The 21,494-nt window shown below is 44.1% G+C and overlaps 1 protein-coding gene across 4 annotated transcripts in view; it reads left to right on the top strand.

Annotated features, from left to right (window-relative positions):
- ncapd2 (non-SMC condensin I complex, subunit D2) overlaps positions 1–17,141 on the top strand; it is a 29,983-nt gene extending 12,842 nt beyond the window's left edge. For all 4 annotated transcript variants that reach the window (XM_034041914.3, XM_034041913.3, XM_058994033.1 and 1 more), the window contains exons 14-33: positions 137–314; positions 1,203–1,351; positions 2,480–2,698; positions 2,883–3,057; positions 3,456–3,540; positions 5,291–5,424; positions 5,735–5,867; positions 8,304–8,388; positions 8,867–9,055; positions 9,629–9,846; positions 10,211–10,316; positions 11,057–11,180; positions 11,794–11,949; positions 12,137–12,314; positions 13,218–13,312; positions 13,513–13,593; positions 13,972–14,155; positions 14,420–14,555; positions 15,438–15,587; positions 16,844–17,141. In XM_034041914.3, coding sequence (XP_033897805.3) covers positions 137–314; positions 1,203–1,351; positions 2,480–2,698; positions 2,883–3,057; positions 3,456–3,540; positions 5,291–5,424; positions 5,735–5,867; positions 8,304–8,388; positions 8,867–9,055; positions 9,629–9,846; positions 10,211–10,316; positions 11,057–11,180; positions 11,794–11,949; positions 12,137–12,314; positions 13,218–13,312; positions 13,513–13,593; positions 13,972–14,155; positions 14,420–14,555; positions 15,438–15,587; positions 16,844–16,923 — 2,855 coding nt within the window. In that variant the 3' untranslated portion in view covers positions 16,924–17,141. The remainder of the gene's footprint in view (positions 1–136; positions 315–1,202; positions 1,352–2,479; positions 2,699–2,882; positions 3,058–3,455; positions 3,541–5,290; positions 5,425–5,734; positions 5,868–8,303; positions 8,389–8,866; positions 9,056–9,628; positions 9,847–10,210; positions 10,317–11,056; positions 11,181–11,793; positions 11,950–12,136; positions 12,315–13,217; positions 13,313–13,512; positions 13,594–13,971; positions 14,156–14,419; positions 14,556–15,437; positions 15,588–16,843) is intronic.
- The last annotated feature ends 4,353 nt before the right edge of the window (positions 17,142–21,494 follow it).

The raw sequence follows: 21,494 nt of genomic DNA, 5'->3' as shown, positions 1-21,494 counted from the left end.
TGAAACTGCTATGCAATAAGAGTTCTTTCCATCCCTGCATATGTTCTATGCCTGGGATGACATCCATACACAGGACAATGACAGATACCTGCTGGTGATTCCATGCTGTGTTTCCTTGTCTCCCTCTCCCGCGCAGTGGCTGTGATCGAGGCCTGGGAGCTGTGGGAGGCCATGGAGCCTGAGCTGCTGCAGACAGTGCAGTCTGAGCTTCAGAAAGGGAGGGAGGAGAGAGAGGGAGAGGAGGAGAGAGTGGAGGAGACTGCACTAGCAGCGGCCGAGAACATTGCACACCTCCTGAGAAACAACAAATACCGGTAAGCTTGGACAACTGTCCGGCAACTAGAGCTGCACAAACCAATTGGGATCAAGCTCTGCACAGAAATCAGGTGCTGACAATCAGATCGGGCTAATTTACCGTTCCAGGTGAAGAAACATCCGCTTTGCTTTTATTATGATCGCTGCTTTTCTTAGACTCCTTGCTTGAAATGGTAGATTAGCCCGATCAACAGCATTGACCTTCACCTCTATAGGGCTTGATCCAAATAATCAGGTGGTCAGCAAGAACAAGACGATCTCAATGCAAATATGACAGTCTGAGGCACTAATACATTCTCAGTACAACGCCGCAGTCAGAGAGAATGCAAATACAGAAAGGGACTGCTCCCTATTTCTCTTGTCATCCACAACTGGACACCATGCCTTGTATTCTATCCACTGCTTGGGTGGGGATCGGACCTGAGGTCAGTTGTAACTGCAATTTGTTTTTAATTGCAATTACAAGGTAATTGTAGTTCAACCTTGGCACACCTGTGTCATTGCAATTGTACCGTATAATTGAACGATTACAGTTCCGTTACGCTTTTATTTATCATTCTTGTATCTTCTACCACTTTTGGTGACCCCAATTCTGAATATTTTACTGGACAATCTGAAAAATAAATAAAACTTGGTGCTCCCTCTATTTTGCGCTCTGACTTGCACATCAAATAAGTGACATGCAGTGAATTAGTGACGGGCCCTTCGATATTAAAATATAGGGCTTGTGCAATCTATTGTCCGGATGGACTGACTGTGAATGAACCGAATTACTAACTTATCGAATGGTGAAATATTGAGGGAGCCGGTATTTCACAATGCATTGCTATTGATGGTTGCAGTGTGAACCGGTCCCTTTGTGAATCGCTGTGTTCTTGTTGCTGCAGGCAGGCAGTGTCTCTCACGCTGGCCTGTATGAAGATGTTTCCAGAGGATGATCTCTTCGTTGTGAGTGGTGGTGAAGAGGAGGAGGAAGACGAGGAGGACCAGCCCACAGAGGAGGCAGTCATGGCTGTGATGGCGCTCATCTTCAAAGGTAGGATCAGAATGAAGATGGAAAGATGCAAAGGTTTAAACTTTTAGAACCATCATAACCAGGGATCTAACAATCAATTGTGATACTTTACATGACGGACGGTATCGTAATACAGCGAAGTGAATCCTTTGCACTGTGATACTGTGAAGACCAAAAGCACAACTGTTGCAGTTCACCAAATGCTTCTTGAGTGAAGAATAGCATGATGTATAGATGGTATGAATGTGTGTTTGTAGGTGTTGGGTGCCTCCCTATTAACAGATGCAGAGTGTATTTCATTCTCGTTCACTCTGCTGTATCATGGTCTAGAACATAAAGTTTACAAACAAGAGAAGGCCGTTTGGCCCATCTTGCTCGTTTGGTTAAGCAGCTTTTTGATCCCAGAATCTCATCAAGCAGCTTCTTGAAGGATCCCAGGGTGTCAGCTTCAACAACATTACTGGGGAGTTGGTTCCAGACCCTCAGAATTCTATGTGTAAAAAAGTGCCTCCTATTTTCTGTTCTGAATGCCCCTTTATCTAATTTCCATTTGTGACCCCTGGTCCTTGTTTCTTTTTTCAGGTCGAAAAAGTCCCTTGGGTCGACTTTGTCAATACCTTTTGGAATTTTGAATGCTTGAATCAGATCACCGCGTAGTTTTTGTTCAAGACTGAATAGATTCAATTCTTTTAGCCTGTCTGCATATGACATGCCTTTTAAGGTCTGTCATACAACATGCAAGAGGAAGTTTACTGTCAACATTAGAGGGAGTTACTGAACGCTTTGAAACATATGTCATTAAATGTAAAGAAAAAAAACAGACTAAACCCCAATATTAACATACTTAATCTGTGTTTGTAGAGTCTGCTGTGGTTTAACTGTTTTGAATGCTTTCATTGGCACACTGAGTGTGAGATCTACACTCCCATGATATAAGTGCATCTGCTGCTAATGGATTCCAATGGGGACATAACATAGTGTTGTGGTGCATAGTATACCGCTGTCCTTGAATACTGTGTGAATTTGCACTAACCCTAAACAACAATGGGGGGGGGGGGGGGGGGCGGTGCTGTGACTGGGTGGGTGAAATCAACAGTGATAATACATCTTCTAGACTATCCCTGAACTTCTCCCATCTCTCCCTCCCAGGCCCTGAGAAGAGCAGTGAGAGTGGGGGTGTTGAGACAGGGAACCCCCAGGACCCTCCTCTCCCCTCCTCCGAGCCAGGGGACCCCAGCGCTGCCGCGGAGCTGCTGAGCAAGCAGGAGATGTTGGTGCAGTACCTGAGAGACACCCACGACTTCGCAGTGAAGATAGAGGAGGCCATCGCCGTCATCAGCACCATGCTGTACTGGAAAACCACATCCGGTACAGCTCTATACAATACATCATAAGACTGCACATGCTCTGTTGGAAAAGTACATCCAGTACAACTATACTATACAGTACAACTCTACAGTGCGATGCAGTACTGTCTGTGTGTGTGTGTGTGTGTGTGTGTGTCAGTGTCAGACAGAACAGTTCTGTACAGTACTCTTCTCCCTGTCCTCAGTGGTCCAGGAGGCGATTGATTTCTTCGTCACGGTCTCGGAGTTCGGTGTGTCCCAGGCACTGGTGGGGGTTAGGAGGATGCTGCCTCTGGTCTGGTCGAAGGATGCTGGAGTCAAGGAGGCAGTGGTGGAGGCTTACCGCAGACTGTACCTGAACCCAGCTGGGGACTCGCAGAGGTGAGAGAGACAAACACAGACAGACAGATTAGGATTACCACAGACTGTACCTGAACCCAGCCAGAGAGTCACAGATGAGAGAGTGACTGAGACAGGGTTTACTGCCGGCTCAACCCAGCTGGTGACACCAGGACACACCTCACTCCTACACACAGGCTTAGTGCAGCAGACTGTACCTCAAGCCATTTTAAAGAAACAAAAACACGCGTTTAGCAGGATTTATTTTTAATACCCTCCGAAAACTGATTTGACAGATTGTTACAGATGCTAGCAGGGCTGGTTCTCAGCCTGTCTCGCTCAGTTTCAGAACTAATGCGCAGTCCCTGATGTGAGATTGTATTTTCTGTGTTTTGAGTGAAGGCGCAGTCTGTGATGTGAGCTTGTGTTGTCTGTTTCAGAGCAAAGGCGCAGTCCCTCGTTCAGAACCTGTCTATGCTGATGGTTGACGCCTCACTGGGGACCATCGAGTGCCTGGAGGAAATTGTGAGTATCAGAGCGGAATAAACACATTATTACAGAATTGAGGGCTTGTAGCACTGCAAATATCAAAGTATAGTATTAAACCTTTATGCAACGCTGAGGGTAGAGCTGCACAAAAAGATCATTCGGATCTAGCTCTGCAGGTGAAGATCGGGCTAATTTCCCATCCCAGGTGAAACGAGTGAAGAAACGGCTTTTTTTTCAACCAATTTTGAATAATTGGTTTGTGCAGCAGTAGTGAGTTTGCAAGCTAAAAACCTGTTAAACCAACATGGGGGGGGTCACCCCGTGGATAGAAATAAAACTCTTATTGCACAGCAGTTCCACCCATTCCAGGTTTTATTACAAGCTTGATTAGCTGCAGTGTCTAGGTACAGTAACAAGCTCAGGTGTGTTGTATTACTCATAGTAAAACCAGAAATGGATCAAACTGCTATGCAATAGGAGTCTTATTTCCAACCCTGTAACCCATATCAAAATATTTCACTATCGGCTCCCTGGTAATCAGTAAGGTTTGACCGCTGTAATCCAGGACACACCTGCTGTATGTTTCTAAGTGTCCTGGTGTCTCCCACTAATCAAGCTGAGAGTGTATTTCATTCTCTTGCACTCTTTGCTGTGTCTGTCATACAAAGAGTGCAGGAGAAAGTACTGTCTCAACTTCATTAGTGGGAGACACCTGGACACTTAGAAACATACAGCAGGTGTGTCCTGGATTAGAGCGGTCAAACTTCACTGTTTACCATTAGTCATTAACCCTTTGCGGTCCATTGTCGGACCTGGTCCGACATTGCAATTATTCCTATCAGGTCCATTAAAGAAACGGAAAAAACGGGTTTCTAGTCGTTTTTTCTCCGGAAAAAGCCGAGAACCATTCAATGGCCGAGTGGGAGCGACAGGAGCCGAGACAAGTCGAAAAAAACAAAAGGCGTATCTCATGAATAGTCCTACGTGGCCCTGGTATCAGATAACGGTCATAAGTAAACAAGCTGGCTGATAGTGCATCAGCGCACAGAGAACAGGGACATTTGCAGAGCTTTTTTGAGATGTTATATAATAAAATAATGACTTGGATCGCATTGAGGAGTTTGGTGATAAAACGAGTGATCAGGAGATGATTGATCGGTATGTACGACTATTATTATTATTATTATTATTATTATTATTATTATTTATTTCTTACATAGGTGAAAGCTATAGCGAACGAAAGGGTGGGGCGGGGCTGGAGATGCCTAGTGAGTGCTTTGTTGTTATGCAGGGCCTTTTAAACCCGTTTGACACTGGGGGGAAAAAAATACTTTTAAACAGCGCGTCTAAAATTAACTGCGCTGGTGAAAATAAATTGGACGTGACACGCCTGACGCGCATTTAATAAATGGACTGCAAAGGGTTAAATCTAAATAAATTTAAAAACAGACTAAAGCTGATGTTAACATATTTAATCTTTATGTAGAACCTGTCGTGTTTTAACTGCTTTGAATGCTTTGTCATTGACACTGAGTGTGAACTCTACACTGAGACAAATTATAAGTAATTTGTCTCAGTTCCACTCTCGTTGACAAGTGTAATTGCTGCTGCTCATGGGTTTTAATGGGGACTTGACTTTTAATAGGATATTATACAGGTAAGAAATGAAATATAGTAAATGCAAAACCTGAGTTGTCTCCCTCCAACTGTCGCTCCTCCTGTGTTTTTTTTTTTGTTTGTTTTTAGTTTTTTTTTTAATCCTGCCTTTCCCCTCCCCCTCCTCCAGATCTTTGATTTCTTCCAGAAGAAGGAGCTCCCCCCTGCAGTGCTGCAGCTGCTCTGGGAGAGATTCACTGGCAAGCTCTCCTCCTCATCGCTGGAGAGAAGGGCTGCAGTCTTATTGTTGGGCATGGCAGCACGGTACTGACACACACTGAGACACGCACATGCACTGATTCACCGGCAAGCTTTCCTCCTCAGCCATGGTCCTGGAGAGCCCCAATCCTGCAGGTTTTCTAGGTGTCTTTATGCTAAAGATCTGGAACATGTGTTAATCTTGACTAATTAAGCCACTATTCGGTTCAAGTAAGTAACTGACAGCTCGGTTGAAACGAAAGCCAGGACCAGGGCTGGAGACCCCTGATCTAGTGGAAGCGTAGCAGGGAGTAGACAGCTGAAGGAGAGGTGTGTGTTGAGTAAGAAATATTGTATGTTGATTTTTTCTTCCTAGGGCTGAACGTGAGATTGTGTTCAGTAACCTGGACACGCTGGTTTCTGTGGGACTGGGAGAGAAGGTGCAGGAGGACTTCCAGCTGGCCAGAGACACCTGCATCACCATCGGCAAGATAGCAGACTCTGGCAAGGTGAGGCAGAGGCGTTGAATCAGCTAGATACATACTGGAGCTGTAAAAAACAATTATTCAATTATTGGGATTGAGCTCTTCCCAGAAATCAGGTGCTGACAATCAAGTGAGGGTCATTGCTGTTGATCAGGCTAATTTACCATGCAAAGTTAAATGAGTGAAGAAACAGCTGCTTGGGTTTGTGATGATTGCAGCTTTTTTTGGACTACTGTAAATCCATAAATATTTGCAACCAAAATATTTGAGGAATCACACCCATTGCACCTATTTTGCTCCAGAAATGTTGGGTGACCTGTTGCAATATACAAAGTATGTATTGTTCATGGAATTTGATATTCGTGCCAAGAATGTTTCGTTTATTTATTTTTTTCCCCCATACGTGGAAATCGCATAATAAAAGGCTTTCAAATAGTTATGGCTTTACAGTATGTGGAGAACAGCGATCCACACAAATCCAAGCAGCTGTTTCTTCACTAGTTAAACCCTGAATGGTCAATTAGCCCAATCAACACCAATGACCCTCACCTGTGGAGAGCTTGATCCAAATTGATTTGTGCAGCTCCAAAACATACGCACAGTACCACACCTGCATCACCATCTCCAACACATCAGACACTACATGGTCATTGGGTGACTAATGAGCACACTATTTAAAATTGTATAATAAGTTGATACGTGTCCTCCTGGGATGTCATCTTGTCCAGTTTAGGGGTGGGGTATTTCTGTTAAGGGCACTTTCACATCTAGTTCATTTCACCCTTTGATGCAGATTGAAGTGCGGTTCGGTTCGCTTGGAGTGATATGTGAAACCTCTGAGAATCACGGAATCGCACCAGGATGTGCATCAAACCAAATGAACCGAGATCACTTGAAACCAGTCATCGTGGTTCGCTTGGAAGGGGACTCGGTACCTTTGCCACTTTGATCCGTTTTACAAAGTGAAACAAAACGTATTCCAGTTCACTTAAATGAACCGCTCCAAACGTGGAAGTGACGTACTTCAGCAAGCACCAAGGAAAGAGTCTCCCCTTGTTACACACCAGACAACACGATAATGTCACATGTACACATCAGCACATCACAAAAAAAATACTATGGGGCTGATTTACTAACTGGCACAAGCCAAGCCTAGTCAATGACATGACGCCAATACCAGTGTCTGAGACTTAATATTGCAGCATGTGCGTTCTTTAAGAAAAATGGCAAAACTGTCACAAAGCAAAGTCATAGGAAAAATAAGAAATGACAATTGAATAATGATTTGGCACATGCTTCATTATAATTGTGCATATACATTTGTAGGCAAAACATTGTACCAAGACAGAGCGGTACAGGCATTAGTGTTGCATTTGTGCTGCTCCACCCAAGTTTAGTAAACCAGGTCCTATGTTGCATCTGTATCTCGCCACACTGTCAAGCGTACAACATTCACAATAAGCTATTGTTATTAACTGCTAAATTGCTTTTTCGGAATCGTGCTTGTCTCCGGTAAAAAGACATCATGCTCAATAAAGCATGATAAATGGCACGCCGCTGTAATACTTGCTACGCTTGAAACGTCTTCTAAACCCCAGATGTCACTCGCACATTTCCTCCAAAACAACAGTGTTTTTCGGACAAATACTCTTGTTTCATCATGTTCTGTTTCTTCAGAAATGATTTGATGTTGTAAGCATCAAATAAACCAAAAGAACATGAACAGCACAGCACATAAAGTATTCTCCATGTTGGGTGTGACGGGGGAAAGATTTTCCAGAGAGAACTTCCGCACTAGTAATCAGCAAGTGAGCCGAGTGCATTTGGAAAAGTGCAATGTGAAACCAAGCAAACAAATTTGAATGCACTTTAAAAGAAACTCAAGTTCGCCAGAATGTTTTTAGTGTGAAAGGAACCAAAGAAAACCTGACACAAATTGGTTCGTTTGCAAGTGAACCACGGTTTGAATCACTAGGTCAGCTAGGTGTGAAAGTGCCTAAGACGCCCTGCACAACTTATTATAAATCACAAAAAACAGACTAGTCATGAACTACTATTAAATGTTAGTGGTGTTTTGTTTTTTAACTTTAAAACTGCTTTATGTTAGTGCTGTGGGGATGACATTTTTGTACAGGATAAAATGTACTGGGGTTTCAGCAAATCCTTAACAGCGATGGGTTCATTTATCACAGAGTCTGAAGCCTGAACTGATTTCACACTGCTCTCATGCTGCAGGCTGAGCCACTGCTCTGTGACACGCTGCAGGCTGAGCCACTCTGCTCTCTCAGTGACACGCTGCAGGCTGAGCCACTCTGCTCTCAGTGACACGCTGCAGGCTGATGCACTCTGCTCTCAGAGTGACACACAGGCTGACAATATCACAACGCTGTGAGGAGAGAGCGAAACATATACAGCTGATATTATATTCAAGAGTACATTATTTTTTCCCCTTTCTTCTAGCCTAAGCCGGGTAAAAGCAGCAAGCCATTCAGACTGCCCCAAGACCACCAGCTCTTCACCTGCCTCACCAACGCCATCACTACAGGTAGTGTGTGTGTGTGTGTGTGTGTTGCATTCTTCTTGATGAGCTAATACAAAATGCTGCATCAGGAATACTTGCACACTACTTTGCGGTATTTCCCCAGTTTTAAGGTCACTACATTGTAGGGCTGCAACGAAGGGCACATTTTGACCTTTGAAGGTTTGGAACACATTACCGAAGGAAGGTTTGAACCTTCAATGGTACTAATATTTAGTTTAAGTTTAAGCTCCTTCACTCTGGAACTCGCTTCCAAATTTTATCCACAATGCAGTCTCAGTATTTTTAAATCGAAGCTAAAAACATACATCTCTGATTTGCCTTTCACTAGGGAGCAGTCTGGAGCTCTTTTGGCTTGTTGTTTATTAGTTAGTGCCCTGGGATGCCTGCACATGAAGACGCATTATGAATGTAACTGGTATGGTAATCGGTACAATGTATATGAAGGTCTGTAGCAGGAGTTGACAGTGTTTTAACCCCTCAGGACTGCTGTCCCAGGACTTGTACTGGCTTTCGTTTTCGGAGCACGCTGTCTCTCTCCTGTACCGCCTCTCGGAGTCCCCCGATCGTACCTGTGCTCACATCCTGCGCCGCTGCTCTGCCCTGCTATTGGAGGAGCTCAGCAAGGAGGGGGAGGCCAGCAGCCAATCAGACAACAGCCTGGAGGAGAAGGGTAAGCGCCTGCAATGTTGCTGTCTTTTAAAGAGACAGCAGTCACACACCTACCTTAGTGAGCTCCCATCTGGAATTGGTGCAGATGTACACAAATTAATTAAGATAGCAGGACATTTATTTCTGTAGGTAAGTGAAAGATGCTGATTGCACTATTTTTTTTTAATTTCCTTTAAACGTTACATCTCTTTGTCTTAGAACAAGGATCAATACCTGTTCCAACCAAAGGAGCACCTTTTTATTAGTTTTTAAATGTCTAGTATAATTTTATTTATATTTATGTATTTCTGCATTGACTCCTGTATAATGCAGATTTCCATTCCTAAACTCCAGAGGCTTGGGGATAAGTACAATAATGAACACTACTTGGGCTAAAGAAAATACTCCTGCATTGAGTTTGTGTGTATTTTTTGTTTAAAATGTTGAAGCATTATGGACATGGCCTATTGAGTTAAAGAAAAATAAGAAATGTCAACGAGCAAAATGAAATAAAAAGTGGATATACATATGCACAGACTGCTGGAATCTACATCTGACATGTCTCTTGCTTCCTGTTACCTCTCTGTCTGTACAGATCTCTCCCAGTCTCAGCCCAGTGTCTCCGGCTCCCTCCCCTCCTATCTCCTCTCTCACCTGCTCTCCCTGGTCGGCTGTGTCGGGTTCCACCAGGTTGAGCACCTGGAGAGGAGTGTGAGCGCGGAGCTGAGGAGGAGGAGAGTGGAGAAGGAGGAGCAGGAGGAGGAGAGAGGGGGGAGGGGCAAGGCAGGAGCAGCCACACGCAGGAAATCAAAGGTAGGGGACTGGGGGGAGAGAGCAAGGGAGGAAGTAAAGGTTTGAAACTGAGGGAGGAGTGGAGCTAGGATGAGGGGGGTACAAGGCAGAACAGTCTGCAGGGATTTCAGTCTGTGTTTAGGGATGGATATAAGACTCCTATTGCATAAGTTTCACCCATTCCAGGTTTTACTACCAGCTTGAGTAGCCTCAAAGTATAGGTAACAAGCTCAGGTGTGTGTTATTAACTCGAAGTGAAACCAGGAGTGGATCAATCTGCTGTGCAATGGGAGTCTTATTCCCATCCCTGCTGTTTGACTGAGCCAGCATTTTATAAGTGTCATAGCACCATGCTGCCCTGTGATTGATTACCCTCCCCTCTCAGGCAGGTGATGACACGCTGGATGAAGAGATGGGATTGGTCGGCGCCTCTGCTGAGGACACGGAGGCAGAGCTTATCAGAAGAATCTGCGAGACGGAGTTGCTGAGTGGTGAGGGGGGGCGGGGTTCTGTTGTGCATTTCTGGTTTTGTGATGTGAATGATTCTTTGGTTTTGTTATTGGGAGTTCAAAATGGGTACTGTCTCAGGGATGGAAATAACTTCCCGTTGCATAGCAGTTTGTTCTATTCCTGGTTTTACTATGAGTTTGACAGACCTGAGCTTGTTACCTATACACATTGGCTAATCAAGCTTGTAATAAAACCTGGTGTCAGTGAACCTGCTATGCAATAGGAGTCTTATTTTCATCCCTGCTGCCTGTCCACACTTTTAGAAACAATGAGATGTTCAATTATGGCTTAACCTCACTTTAATTTATTTATTTTTTCTTTCTGTGGTCTGGTAGGCAATTCTAGTTACACAACGCCTGTCCCCATGTATACGAAATGCAGCACAGATTTGTCAATGGCCGCAAATAGTCATTTATATAATCACACTGTTGTACTGGGTTTGTATTGATATATTGTATTGCATTTAATACAATAAAACATGCAAAGTATGCACTCTGGTGCCAAAAACACAACATAGCTCATTCTAGTTAATCAGCTGGTTCTTGAATTAAGTGGTTTTTTTATAGTTGGTATGAATGTATAGTCTCCCTATCTCGTTTGTTGTGATGCAGATCCTATCGCAATACGTACTTTGCACCCTTTGTATAGGATGCCCAAGATGACACTCCAGATAAGAGCAGCTTGTGTAAAGGTATATGTCTGACTTGTTCTCTGTCTCCAGGTGAACAGGTGCTGTCCTCGTTTGTTCCTCTTATACTGCAAGTGTGTAACAACCCTGGGAAGTACAGTGACCCTCAGCTCACCACCACAGCCTGTCTGGCCTTGTCCAAATACATGATGATCAGGTGAGTCATAAACCCTGTCAATATACGATCGAGGGAGTCAGTAACCCCGTCGGCATACACGATGATCAAGGAAGTCAGAAACCCTGTCTCGGCGATGTCAGGATCCACGATGATCGGGGAAGTTAGGGAACTCTTGGTTCCTTTTACAAGAGGCCTTTGTAATTTTACTGTCTGCAAACTACAGAAAATGCTAGGTGTGGTCTCTTTAAACACGCAATATCTGGCCATGTGGAGAAACAGTAAAATATATATTTCTAAGTGTTTGGTGGCTACTTGTAATCAATTTCAGTGTATTTCATTGTCGCACTCTTTGTGTCAGGCTTGATTAGAGGGAGACACAGAATGCTTACATTAAGTCAATAAATCTAAATAATCTGATATTGACGTTTAATCTGTTGATATAGAAGCTGTTGTGGTTTAAACGTCAAATGCTTCATCATTGACATCCTGAGAGATCTACACTCTCAGCAAAATTCTAAATTTATAGTTGCTGCTGATAGGTTCCAATGGGGTCTTTGTACTTCTATGGCGCTGGCTGTGTTTTGTAAGCTTGATATTGACCACTTCTCCAATGTAACAGCATTGTTTCATGAGCTATCTCCTCTCCACTTAGCTCCGAGTTCTGCGACTCTCATCTGCGCCTCCTCTTCACTATGCTGGAGAAGTCGGCCCTGCCCAGCGTGAGATCTAACACCATCATAGCACTGGGGGACCTGACCATCCGCTTCCCGAACCTCATTGAGCCCTGGACACCCCACCTCTACGCCAGGTAACAACACAACCTCACCCTCGCCATCCGCTACCCTATCCTCATCAAGCCCTGGACACCAATCCTTCCCTCCCTCCCTCATAGTAAAGGATTAGAGATACAAGTTACTCAATGTGTGATGGTCCATTTCACAGTCAGGGTTAAAGACGGTCACAGTGTGTTGATAGAGGTGTGTGATTCTTTGTAGGCTCAGAGACGACGCCCCCAGTGTTCGGAAGACCGCAGTGATCGTGATGACCCATCTGATCCTGAAGGACATGGTGAAGGTGAAAGGTCAGGTCAGCGAGATGGCCGTGCTGCTTATGGACAGCGAGCAGGAGATCATGGCGCTGGCATTCAACTTCTTCAATGAGCTCGCAGCCAAGGTAACCTGCCACTGACTCGTACCGACAAGGTAACCTACCGGTCTGACAGTAACTTGTGCTGCCAGGGTCACCTCCCATACTGTTGCCAGTAATTTGGTGCTGCAACATGTTTTCAGGTCATTCAATTCCTCTTGAGCCACATGATGATGAGCATTACAATACTTTAATAACATACCTGCTTCCCTGTCTCAAAGCACCGTTAGCCTGAACATTTCAATGGGCTTGAGAGGTTGTAACGTTATCAGCGCATCTCTTGCATTTCTTGACCCCTTTTTTAATGCAATATTCAGTCATCATTTAGGCTTGGGAAGGTAGCATTTTAATATATTGCTGTAGAATAGTCCTGCACAAACAGGTTATTGAGATCAAGCGCTCCACAGAAATCAGGTGAGGGCCGTTGGTAGTGGTCCGGCTAATTTACCATTCAGAGTGAAACAACTGAACAAACAGCTGCTTGGATTTGTGATGGCAATCCACACAAACCCAAGTAGCAGTTTCTTTACTTGTTTCACTTTCATAAATTAGCCCAATCAACACCGATGACCCTCACCTGATTGTCAGCCCTGATTTCTGTGGAGAGCTTGATCCCAAGAGGAGGCTGTGTGGTCCAGTGGTTAAAGACCAGAGGGTCCCCGGTTCAAATCCCACCTTAGCCACTGATTCATTGTGTGACCCTGAGCAAGTCAATTAACCTCCTTTTGCTCCGTCTTTCGGGTAAGAGGTAATTGTAAGTGACTCTGCAGCTGATGCATAGTTCACATACCCTAGTCTCTGTAAGTCGCCTTGGATAAAGGCGTCTGCTAAATAAACAAATAATAATAATAAAATAATAATAATCTGTTCTCGCAGCACTAGTAGTAAAGGTGTCTCTTCCCCCACCCCCTCCTGTTTGCCTCTCCCCAGGACAATGCAATCTATAACCTGCTTCCAGACATCATCAGCCGATTGTCTGACCCAGAGAACGGCGTAGAGGAAGAGCCTTTCCACACCATCATGAAGTGAGTTACGTTACTGTCCCACGCACACCACCCTGCAAACACAGCTACTCACGACCACCTTCACACGCCCAGGAAATCGACCCCCCCCCCCCCCTTCAGCTGCAGAGAGAATAGACTCCCCCCACCACCCCCGTTTTATAGTACAGCCACTAATAATAATGACCATGTTCCAAACTGTGCCTGTCTCTGTGTCTCTACAGGCAGCTGTTCTCTTACATCACGAAGGACAAGCAGACGGAGAGCCTGGTGGAGAAGCTGTGCCAGAGGTTCAGGACAGCCAGGTCAGTGTCCTCTGCAGGACAGGCAGGGCGGTAGTAGATTAGTTTACACGCCAGCCAAGTGTTAAACATTTACAGTTCTGCCTGAATGATTAACCATTGTCTAACATCTGCAGTCTTTGCACAGTGAAGGCCAATTCAAAATACTGAAGGTATATTGCATATGAAATTTACATTTTAAGAAATTAAAACCTGAAACACTCCCCAAATACAATTTAATGAGCTACTGGCTTAGTTTCATCCCTCCAATCTATAAATATAAACAGTGGAATAATCTACAACTGTAGAACATATGTAGAGGTGTGGCACTGAAAGGAATTGTATTGTAGTGTAAGTTATCAAACCTGGACTGTGAACGCAGCCTGCTGTGTCTCCCCACAGGACGGAGCGGCAGTGGCGTGACCTGGCCTACTGCCTGTCTCTGCTCTCCTTCGCCGAGCGAGGCCTGCGCAAGATGCAGGAGAACTTCGAGTGCTTCGGGGACAAGCTGGGGGAGGAGGCCGTGTACCAGAGCTTCATCACCACTATGGGCAAGATAAGAAGGGGGGCCAAGCCAGAGGTCAAGGTGAGGAAGGGGGGCCAAGCCAGAGGTCAAGATAAGAAGGGGGGCCAAGCCAGAGATCAAGGTGAGGAAGGCGGGCCAAGATAGGGATCAAGGTGAGGAGGGACATGGCAGAGCATGGAAGAGACTTTTTAAAACGCTCTCAAGCACTCCTGTTGTCTCGATTTTTAAAGCTGGCGCCGATTTTTTTGCATACTAGTAGTGGCTGTGTTTGTGTCTGCTTGTCTGTCTCTCTCGCTTACATGTTCTGTCCATGTTTGTCTTCAGGCACTGGTGGATGAGTTTGAACACAAGCTGACTGCCTGCCACACCCGAGGCATGGAGAACCTGGAGCCAGGAGAGAGCCAGCCAGCACCCATCAGCACCCCAGCGAGCAAGCTTGACAAGAGGGGAGCCAGGGGAGGTGAGAGTAGGGGAGCATCCCAAGGTGCAAGCCTGAGGGCAGAGACCAAACCGGTCTGAAAAGCAGGGTCTTGTATTAGAATATGTCTGTCGGTCCCACTTGTATTTTTCCATTATTATTATTCTTCTTCTTATTTTTATTATTATTTATTTCTTAGCTGACGCCCTTATCCAGGGCGACTTACAATTGTCACATTATTTTTACATACAATTACAGTTGGGTTTTTACTGGAGCAATCTAGGTAAAGTACCTTGCTCAAGGGTACAGCAGCAGTGTCCCCACTGGGGATTGAACCCACAACCCTCCAGTCAAGAGTCCAGAGCCCTAACCACTACTCCACACTGCTGTTTATACAGTGTATGTAGGTAATAGTGAATCTAGTTTTATTTGTTACTGTCGGTGCTGATTTTGTATTGACAGCCATAGCAATGGGGGCGGGGGTTGTCGCTGACAGGCAGGTTTTAAACATTGCCGCCCTGGAAACAGAGGGAGTTTGTGTGTGTTTCAGCTGTAAGAGGTGTGGCTGCCGGTCCATTTGAGTCTTGTCTCGTGATCCCTGTTCCCTGTTGAAGACTCCTATTGCATTGCAGTTTCACCCATTCCAGGTTTTACAAGGAGATGGAAGTGGCTGGAAAGAGATTTAGAATATTCTTTCAACAACTACACAGTTAGGTCTGGCACTATACATAACAGAGTGAATTGAAACTACCTTTACTGTGATCTAACAGGGATCGAAATAAGACTCTATTGCACAGCAGTTTTACCCACATTATCCCCAGTGTATAGGTAACAAGCTCAGGTGTGTCTTGCATAGTAAAACCAGGAATGGATCACACTGCTGTGCGATGGAAGTCTTATTTCCATCCCTTGTCCTGTTCACAGCGAGGTCGCAGGCGCTGTCCACTCAGAACAGGAACGATGACAGCGACTTCGTCACGCCCCGGCCCCGCCGCACCAGGAAGCCTGCCCCCCGCAGGCAAAGAGCTGCCATTACATTCTCCAGCGACGAGGAGGATGAGGAATCTGCAGGAGGTGAGGGGGGTTGCAGGATAGTTTTAATCGACACTCAATAGTGGTAAATCTAGGGGGGTGACAAAGACTAGAAGTCCAAAAAATTACGTTTACTGAAGCCCCTTTCACACTGGCATGCTCTCCCCGGTGTCATGCGGGTCGGCTATGAGATTTCACACTGCTTTTTGAAGAAGCAGGGTCGACCTGGGTGACAGAAGCAAGTACACAATGCGTGTAGCAATGACCCGGAAGCAGTTTATTATTTTATAAGTTTCTCTGGATTGGATCGTTGGCCCAAATGTTGATTAGAGCAAATGTTTCTTCATCCCTGCTGCAATCTGGCTCCTTGTCGGTCTCAAGCAACACAAATATGGCTAAACAGAATAAATAGAAATGTTCTTTGCGGAAGTGAAACCTTCACGCGGGCGTGGTTGTGTGTTACTCTGTCGGCTTACGAACTGCCATCATGCATTTGAGGTGGGTCGACCCAGGTACGTGGTTTCACACTACGTGGGATTGTGACCCGGGTAGCCAGAACCCGGGTCTGAACGGCACTGTGGAAGGGGGTTAGGTTTTCTTTTAATACTTCTAACTACAAAAAAAAACAGTAGTAGTGAATTTAGAAAGACTAGATCGATTAATTGTGATACTTTATTTACAAACCCTATAAGACCAAAAGTCCAACATGGCTCATTGCAGATCACCAAGTGCTTATTGAATGAAGAAGTGTGTTTTCATAGCTGGTATGACTACTTATCCTCCCTAACTCATTTTAATATGTCTTAACAAAATAGTCCTCTGTTAAATGATGATTTGATCTTGTGTCATTCAAGTATCCCATCAAGACCATCGCATGTATCCTGATACATATCATATTGTGACATTAGAGGATTGTTAAACCCAAGTAAATTTAGTGACAAAGGTTTTGACCCAGAAGTCTTTCTCAGTGTTTTGAGTTCCCACATGGATTCCTTCCTTCTGTCTGTTTTAATTCCTGGCTACAATATCTGTTTTTGTGATTTTATATTAAAGTAAATATAGATAACAAAATGAGTTCCATACAATGTCTCCGCTGTGCACATCTAGTCATTTTAGAGGTCTCAAATGTGCAGTTTTGAAAGAAACCCATGTTCTAGCAAACATGTATTTCCATTTCAAAACATGGTACCTGGTTCTACTCCAGGTTTAAGGAAACTGTTTGGAAGCCAGCTGAGCGTCTGATAGTTGTGGATGGTGTTAATTGTATTAACTGGTTCTGTCCCTGTGCTGCCCCTCAGAGCTGGAGGTGGAGAGTGAAACTCCGAAAGTCCAGACCCCGATTCAGAGATCCTCCCGACGCACTCGTACCAAACAGTAACGCAGCGAACTGGGAGGAGTGGGGTTACTGGTACATGCAGACCCTTCGTACTGGGAGGAGATGCAGGGATGTACAGAGACTGGGGGCTGATCTACTCTACAGTGCTATTAAGTTTCTATGTTTGTTTGTTTGTCTTTTGGTTTTCAATCTTTTAATTCACTGCCCTTTTTTCCTTACTTTATTTTTTTATTTCTCTAATAAAGATGTATTACCCAATATATTATTGTTAGAATTCAATTGTGTCATCATTTGCTGCACTACTGTATCATTGCTGTTCATTTTGGCAGTTCTGCATCCCCTGGCCATTTCAAACAGTCAGTAGAGATACAACCGTATATATAAATATGTTTGAAATGCTCCCCTCAGGAGATGCATCATAAACAAGTGCTAGAAGAAAGCTTGGTGAAAAGCTATGGACGAACAAGGCCAAGTGGCAGACAAGCGGCTGGGCTAATGTGTTGTATCTGTACTTAATACTGCAGGTAGACTACTGATTTGAAAAGAAAATGAGTTGATTTTGAACACCAGTGTAATCAATGGAATACCTGGTACAGTTCAGCACTGTAGATACCGCACCATTCGATAAGTCACTGGTTTGTTTAGTTTGCTGTAAGGCCATGTTGACAGTAAATTGTAAGTATTTTTACTTAAGTATGTACCATTCCAAGTGAAACCAGTGAAGAAAAAGGTGCTTGGATTTGTGATTGCTGTGCAGGAACAATTGATTTGTTTTATAATTTGATGTTATTGATGTTCAAGAGATTGAGGATTTATTTATGAACTCCACAAAAAGTTTAGTAGCAGAACTTTATTTAATACAGAAATCAGCCTTCTGTGTACACTGAGCATTCACGATAATGGCATCACACGAGTCCCACACAGTACTCTTCATCTAGCAGTTTAAACACAGCATCAAACCATTAATTTTGAATATGCAAAAAATAGAGCAAGTTTACTTCAAAAGCTCTTCAAGTGAATACATGTGGTACTCTAACTTATAGTTTAATTATCGAGGTTCACTAAAAGTTGTCTTTCACAAAATATCTAACAATAGTGAATTTGTAAAACCTCAATGTGATCATTTTGCTGGTGATATTCACCGGTTGTGTACTTGTAGTAGTAAACAGGCCTCACTGTGCTGTGACCGCTGCAATGTGTTTTGCTCTAGTCATGTTGCCAGTGATTTCTTTTTCTATGGGTCAGTTGCAATGAACATTCAGAGTTAGAACGCATCAAGCATACTAAGTTGCACACTAGCTGTTACGGTGCTTTCCTGGGGATCATCCCCAGCTGCAGATTAAGTTGGTTACAATTGCAACAAACAAAGCAGGTTTAGTACGCAGCAGAGGAACAAGACTACTTCCAAACCCCAAGTTGTTATTATTATTATTTGTTTATTTAGCAGGCGCCTTTATCCAAGGCGACTTACGGAGACTAGGGTGTGTGAACTATGCATCAGCTGCAGAGTCACTTACAACTATGTCTCACCTGAAAGACGGAGCACAAGGAGGTTCAGTGACTTGCTCAGGGTCACACAATGAGTCCGTGGTTGAGGTGGGATTTGAACCCAGAGACCACCTGGTTACAAGCCCGTTTCTTTAACCACTGGACCTCACAGCCTCCTTGTGTGTGTGGGCACAAACACATTGATTCCAGTTTGTGATAGTTCAAAGGATTTGTGTGACTAAGCAAATTGTTTTCAGCAATAAATAAAATAATTAAAGTCATATTAATCAGCATGTATCAAAACTGTCCATTTAATTACACATGCAAATCAAGTCGTCCAAGTATATAAAGGGGTTCTATTTATTGTATTCATGCAACACAAGTCATGGCTGGCGGTCGTGCTCAATTATTTCGACAGAGCAGAAACTATTTAGTTGAGTGCGTGAAAAAAATTATATCAAAACGGTCGAAGATGGTAGAAAACATGCCCACAGCTGTTTTGTAACGCTCAAATGTCTGGGGTGAAATTGCAACCAGATTTAATGTTGTGTTTCTTGAAAGCGGTCCAGGAACAATATCACATTTAAAAAAATTGTGCTGAAACTGGAGACCAGAAATGCTGTTGCAAAGCAATGCCAACAGCGATTGAGCAGAGCCCTTGACCATCCTTTGCCCCAGATACACAGTCTTATTACATCAGTAATACCCGATTTGCTTGCATCAATAGAAAGAGCTATTGATAGTGATAGCATTGGGGTTGATGCACAAGAATCTGGAACGACTGAGAAATTTGACAATGAAAAGAAAAGTTGTAAATACAGTTCTTTAGTGCCGGGCTCTGCTTTTTCCTCTGCTTGAGATCACCCGTAATGCACCGCCTGCCACTGCTGCCTCAGTTGCTGTACATACAGCCCCAGCACTGCAGGGGGCTGTGATGTCATACTGCTGTACAGAACATCTGCTTTCAAAGACTGCGCAAGGAATGGAGAATGATTGTCCAGTTTATTTGTTAGTTTTCAGCTGGTCATGCTGGTTAAACTGGTCCATTAGAAATCCCTTTACTGGGAAGATCTGACGTGGAACTTATAAGAAATTAAATCAAGTAGGCAGTGGTTTGTTGTAAAACAAGACTAGGATTTTAGATAACACAAAACAGTGAATCAGAATGTGAAGGTAAAACTTATAGGAAAGTCAATTAGACAAAAAGAACACTGATGAAGACACAAGCCCAAATGCTTGTCTGCTTAATTTTCTCAGTGTCTTCTAGTTTCAATAACACTGATATGAAAGCACTAGCCAAAGTGTATGTCTGTGTTATATAGTTTCTTGGAAGTTTTCCTGTGATTGTATAACCTCACTGGTGCTCAGTAAAGGGCAGTAATAGTTTGTTTGAAATTCCCAACTACTTTCCTTGCTGCCTGGGATTTTCAGATGGGAGCTGTGTGTCTGTGGAAGAGCAGACAGACAGTTCTGACGTCAATCACTCTCTGACCCTAGTTCAGACAGACAGTCGCTCTCACATTCTCACTCTCACACTCACTTTCACACACTTACATGCTCTCACTCTCACTCATGCCCTCACACTCTGCAGCAGGACTCTGCCCTCCCTGGAGAATTCAGCTGAAGTGAAAATGATTCAGAGCGTTGGTTCCCACCACACGATACTCGCTAATTAAGGACAGGAAGTGTGGGGAGTGGGATAAGGGTGTAACACCCAGTGGATTTCTTCACATCAAGGATGGAGAAGTCTCTGATTTCTCTCTCAGGAAGGTACAGTCACACCCCGAAATATTCTCCATTGACCACCAGTGAACCCCAAAAGATATTCTGCATTGTCTGAGCCATCTGTTACTGTTACAGACAATATTGTGGGTAAAATGAAGAACAAACAGCCCACCCACATGTTGTGCTGCGATTGGTTCTGAATGCAGAACACTTGTGGGACCGCTCGCTCGCTCATTAACCCTTTCAGCATCTTCATACGAGGCTATCATGCATTTGTGTCTTCCATATGTCCCCATCGATATAAAGAGGAGGTGAGAGATTTGTATCAGCCCCCATGCATGAAAGGGTTGAATCATGTATTTGAAGAGGAGTTTGAAATGGACAATGGCTGTCTGGGCTGGGCTTTGTACAAGCTCATCATCCCCCCCTTCAGATTCAATACGGTCCATTCCTGCGTCTCACAATCCTGTCCAGTCTGAGCTTACAGCAATGTCCTTCTTGGTGTGTGTCACTTTACTACATTCTCCCAGAGTTTCATTTACAGCGGTAAGGAGTGAGTTTTAAAGAAGCTTGTCCTGGTGCTACTAAGAGCTAATATAATGCATTTTAAAGAAGCCACGCTTCGCATTCCTTTAAATGGAGGCAGTGATCATGTTAATAAAGCTAATAAGAGGTAATGGAATGGATTGTAAGAAGCTGTGTGGTGCAGCTCTTTATACAGTATATTTAATGTGTCGAGTCTGATGATTTTAAGCTTGTTTTGTCAATACTGAGAGACAGCAGCTGTTGTTAAGGAAGGCTAATATTTTCCACGAAAAACTAAATCTCTATTTCCAGGAATGAAGAGACAATCTGCTGAGACATCTTGACTGTCGCACCCCCCCCTCCCCTCCCCTCTCCCTGTCATTTCATTTAGGGCGCACCCATAGATTGAATTACCCCCCCCCCCCCCCCCCCCCCTCCAACAGAAAATGAAATAAATTCTTCTGAACTCAGGATGTCAGTTAAAATTAGCACATTATAGCATTCCTGTACTGAGTTCATGAAATTGTATTACAAAGATTTTTATTTTTTTTATTTTTAAATATCCGAGGCTCGAAAACATATTTTCTTCACTCTTATTAACCTCTCATTCTCCTCTTGATTGTTTTGTTTTCCAGACTTATTCCTTTTCATTCTCTTTGACTCTGGTGATGCCCATTCAACCTGCTGTAGATTCACTCTCCCTGTGCAGCAGGTATGAGGACCCCACATCCTGACCCCCCCTCCCCACACTGTAGACTCACTCTCCCTGTGCAGCAGGTATGAGGACCCCACATCCTGACCCCCCCCACCCCCCCCACACTGTAGATTTGCTCTCCCTGTGCAGCAGGTATGAGGACCCCACATCCTGACCCCCC

Source organism: Acipenser ruthenus, chromosome 20 (assembly GCF_902713425.1).
Source record: "Acipenser ruthenus chromosome 20, fAciRut3.2 maternal haplotype, whole genome shotgun sequence".
Lineage (NCBI taxonomy): Eukaryota > Metazoa > Chordata > Actinopteri > Acipenseriformes > Acipenseridae > Acipenser > Acipenser ruthenus.
This window is presented reverse-complemented; position numbering and strand designations above follow the sequence as displayed.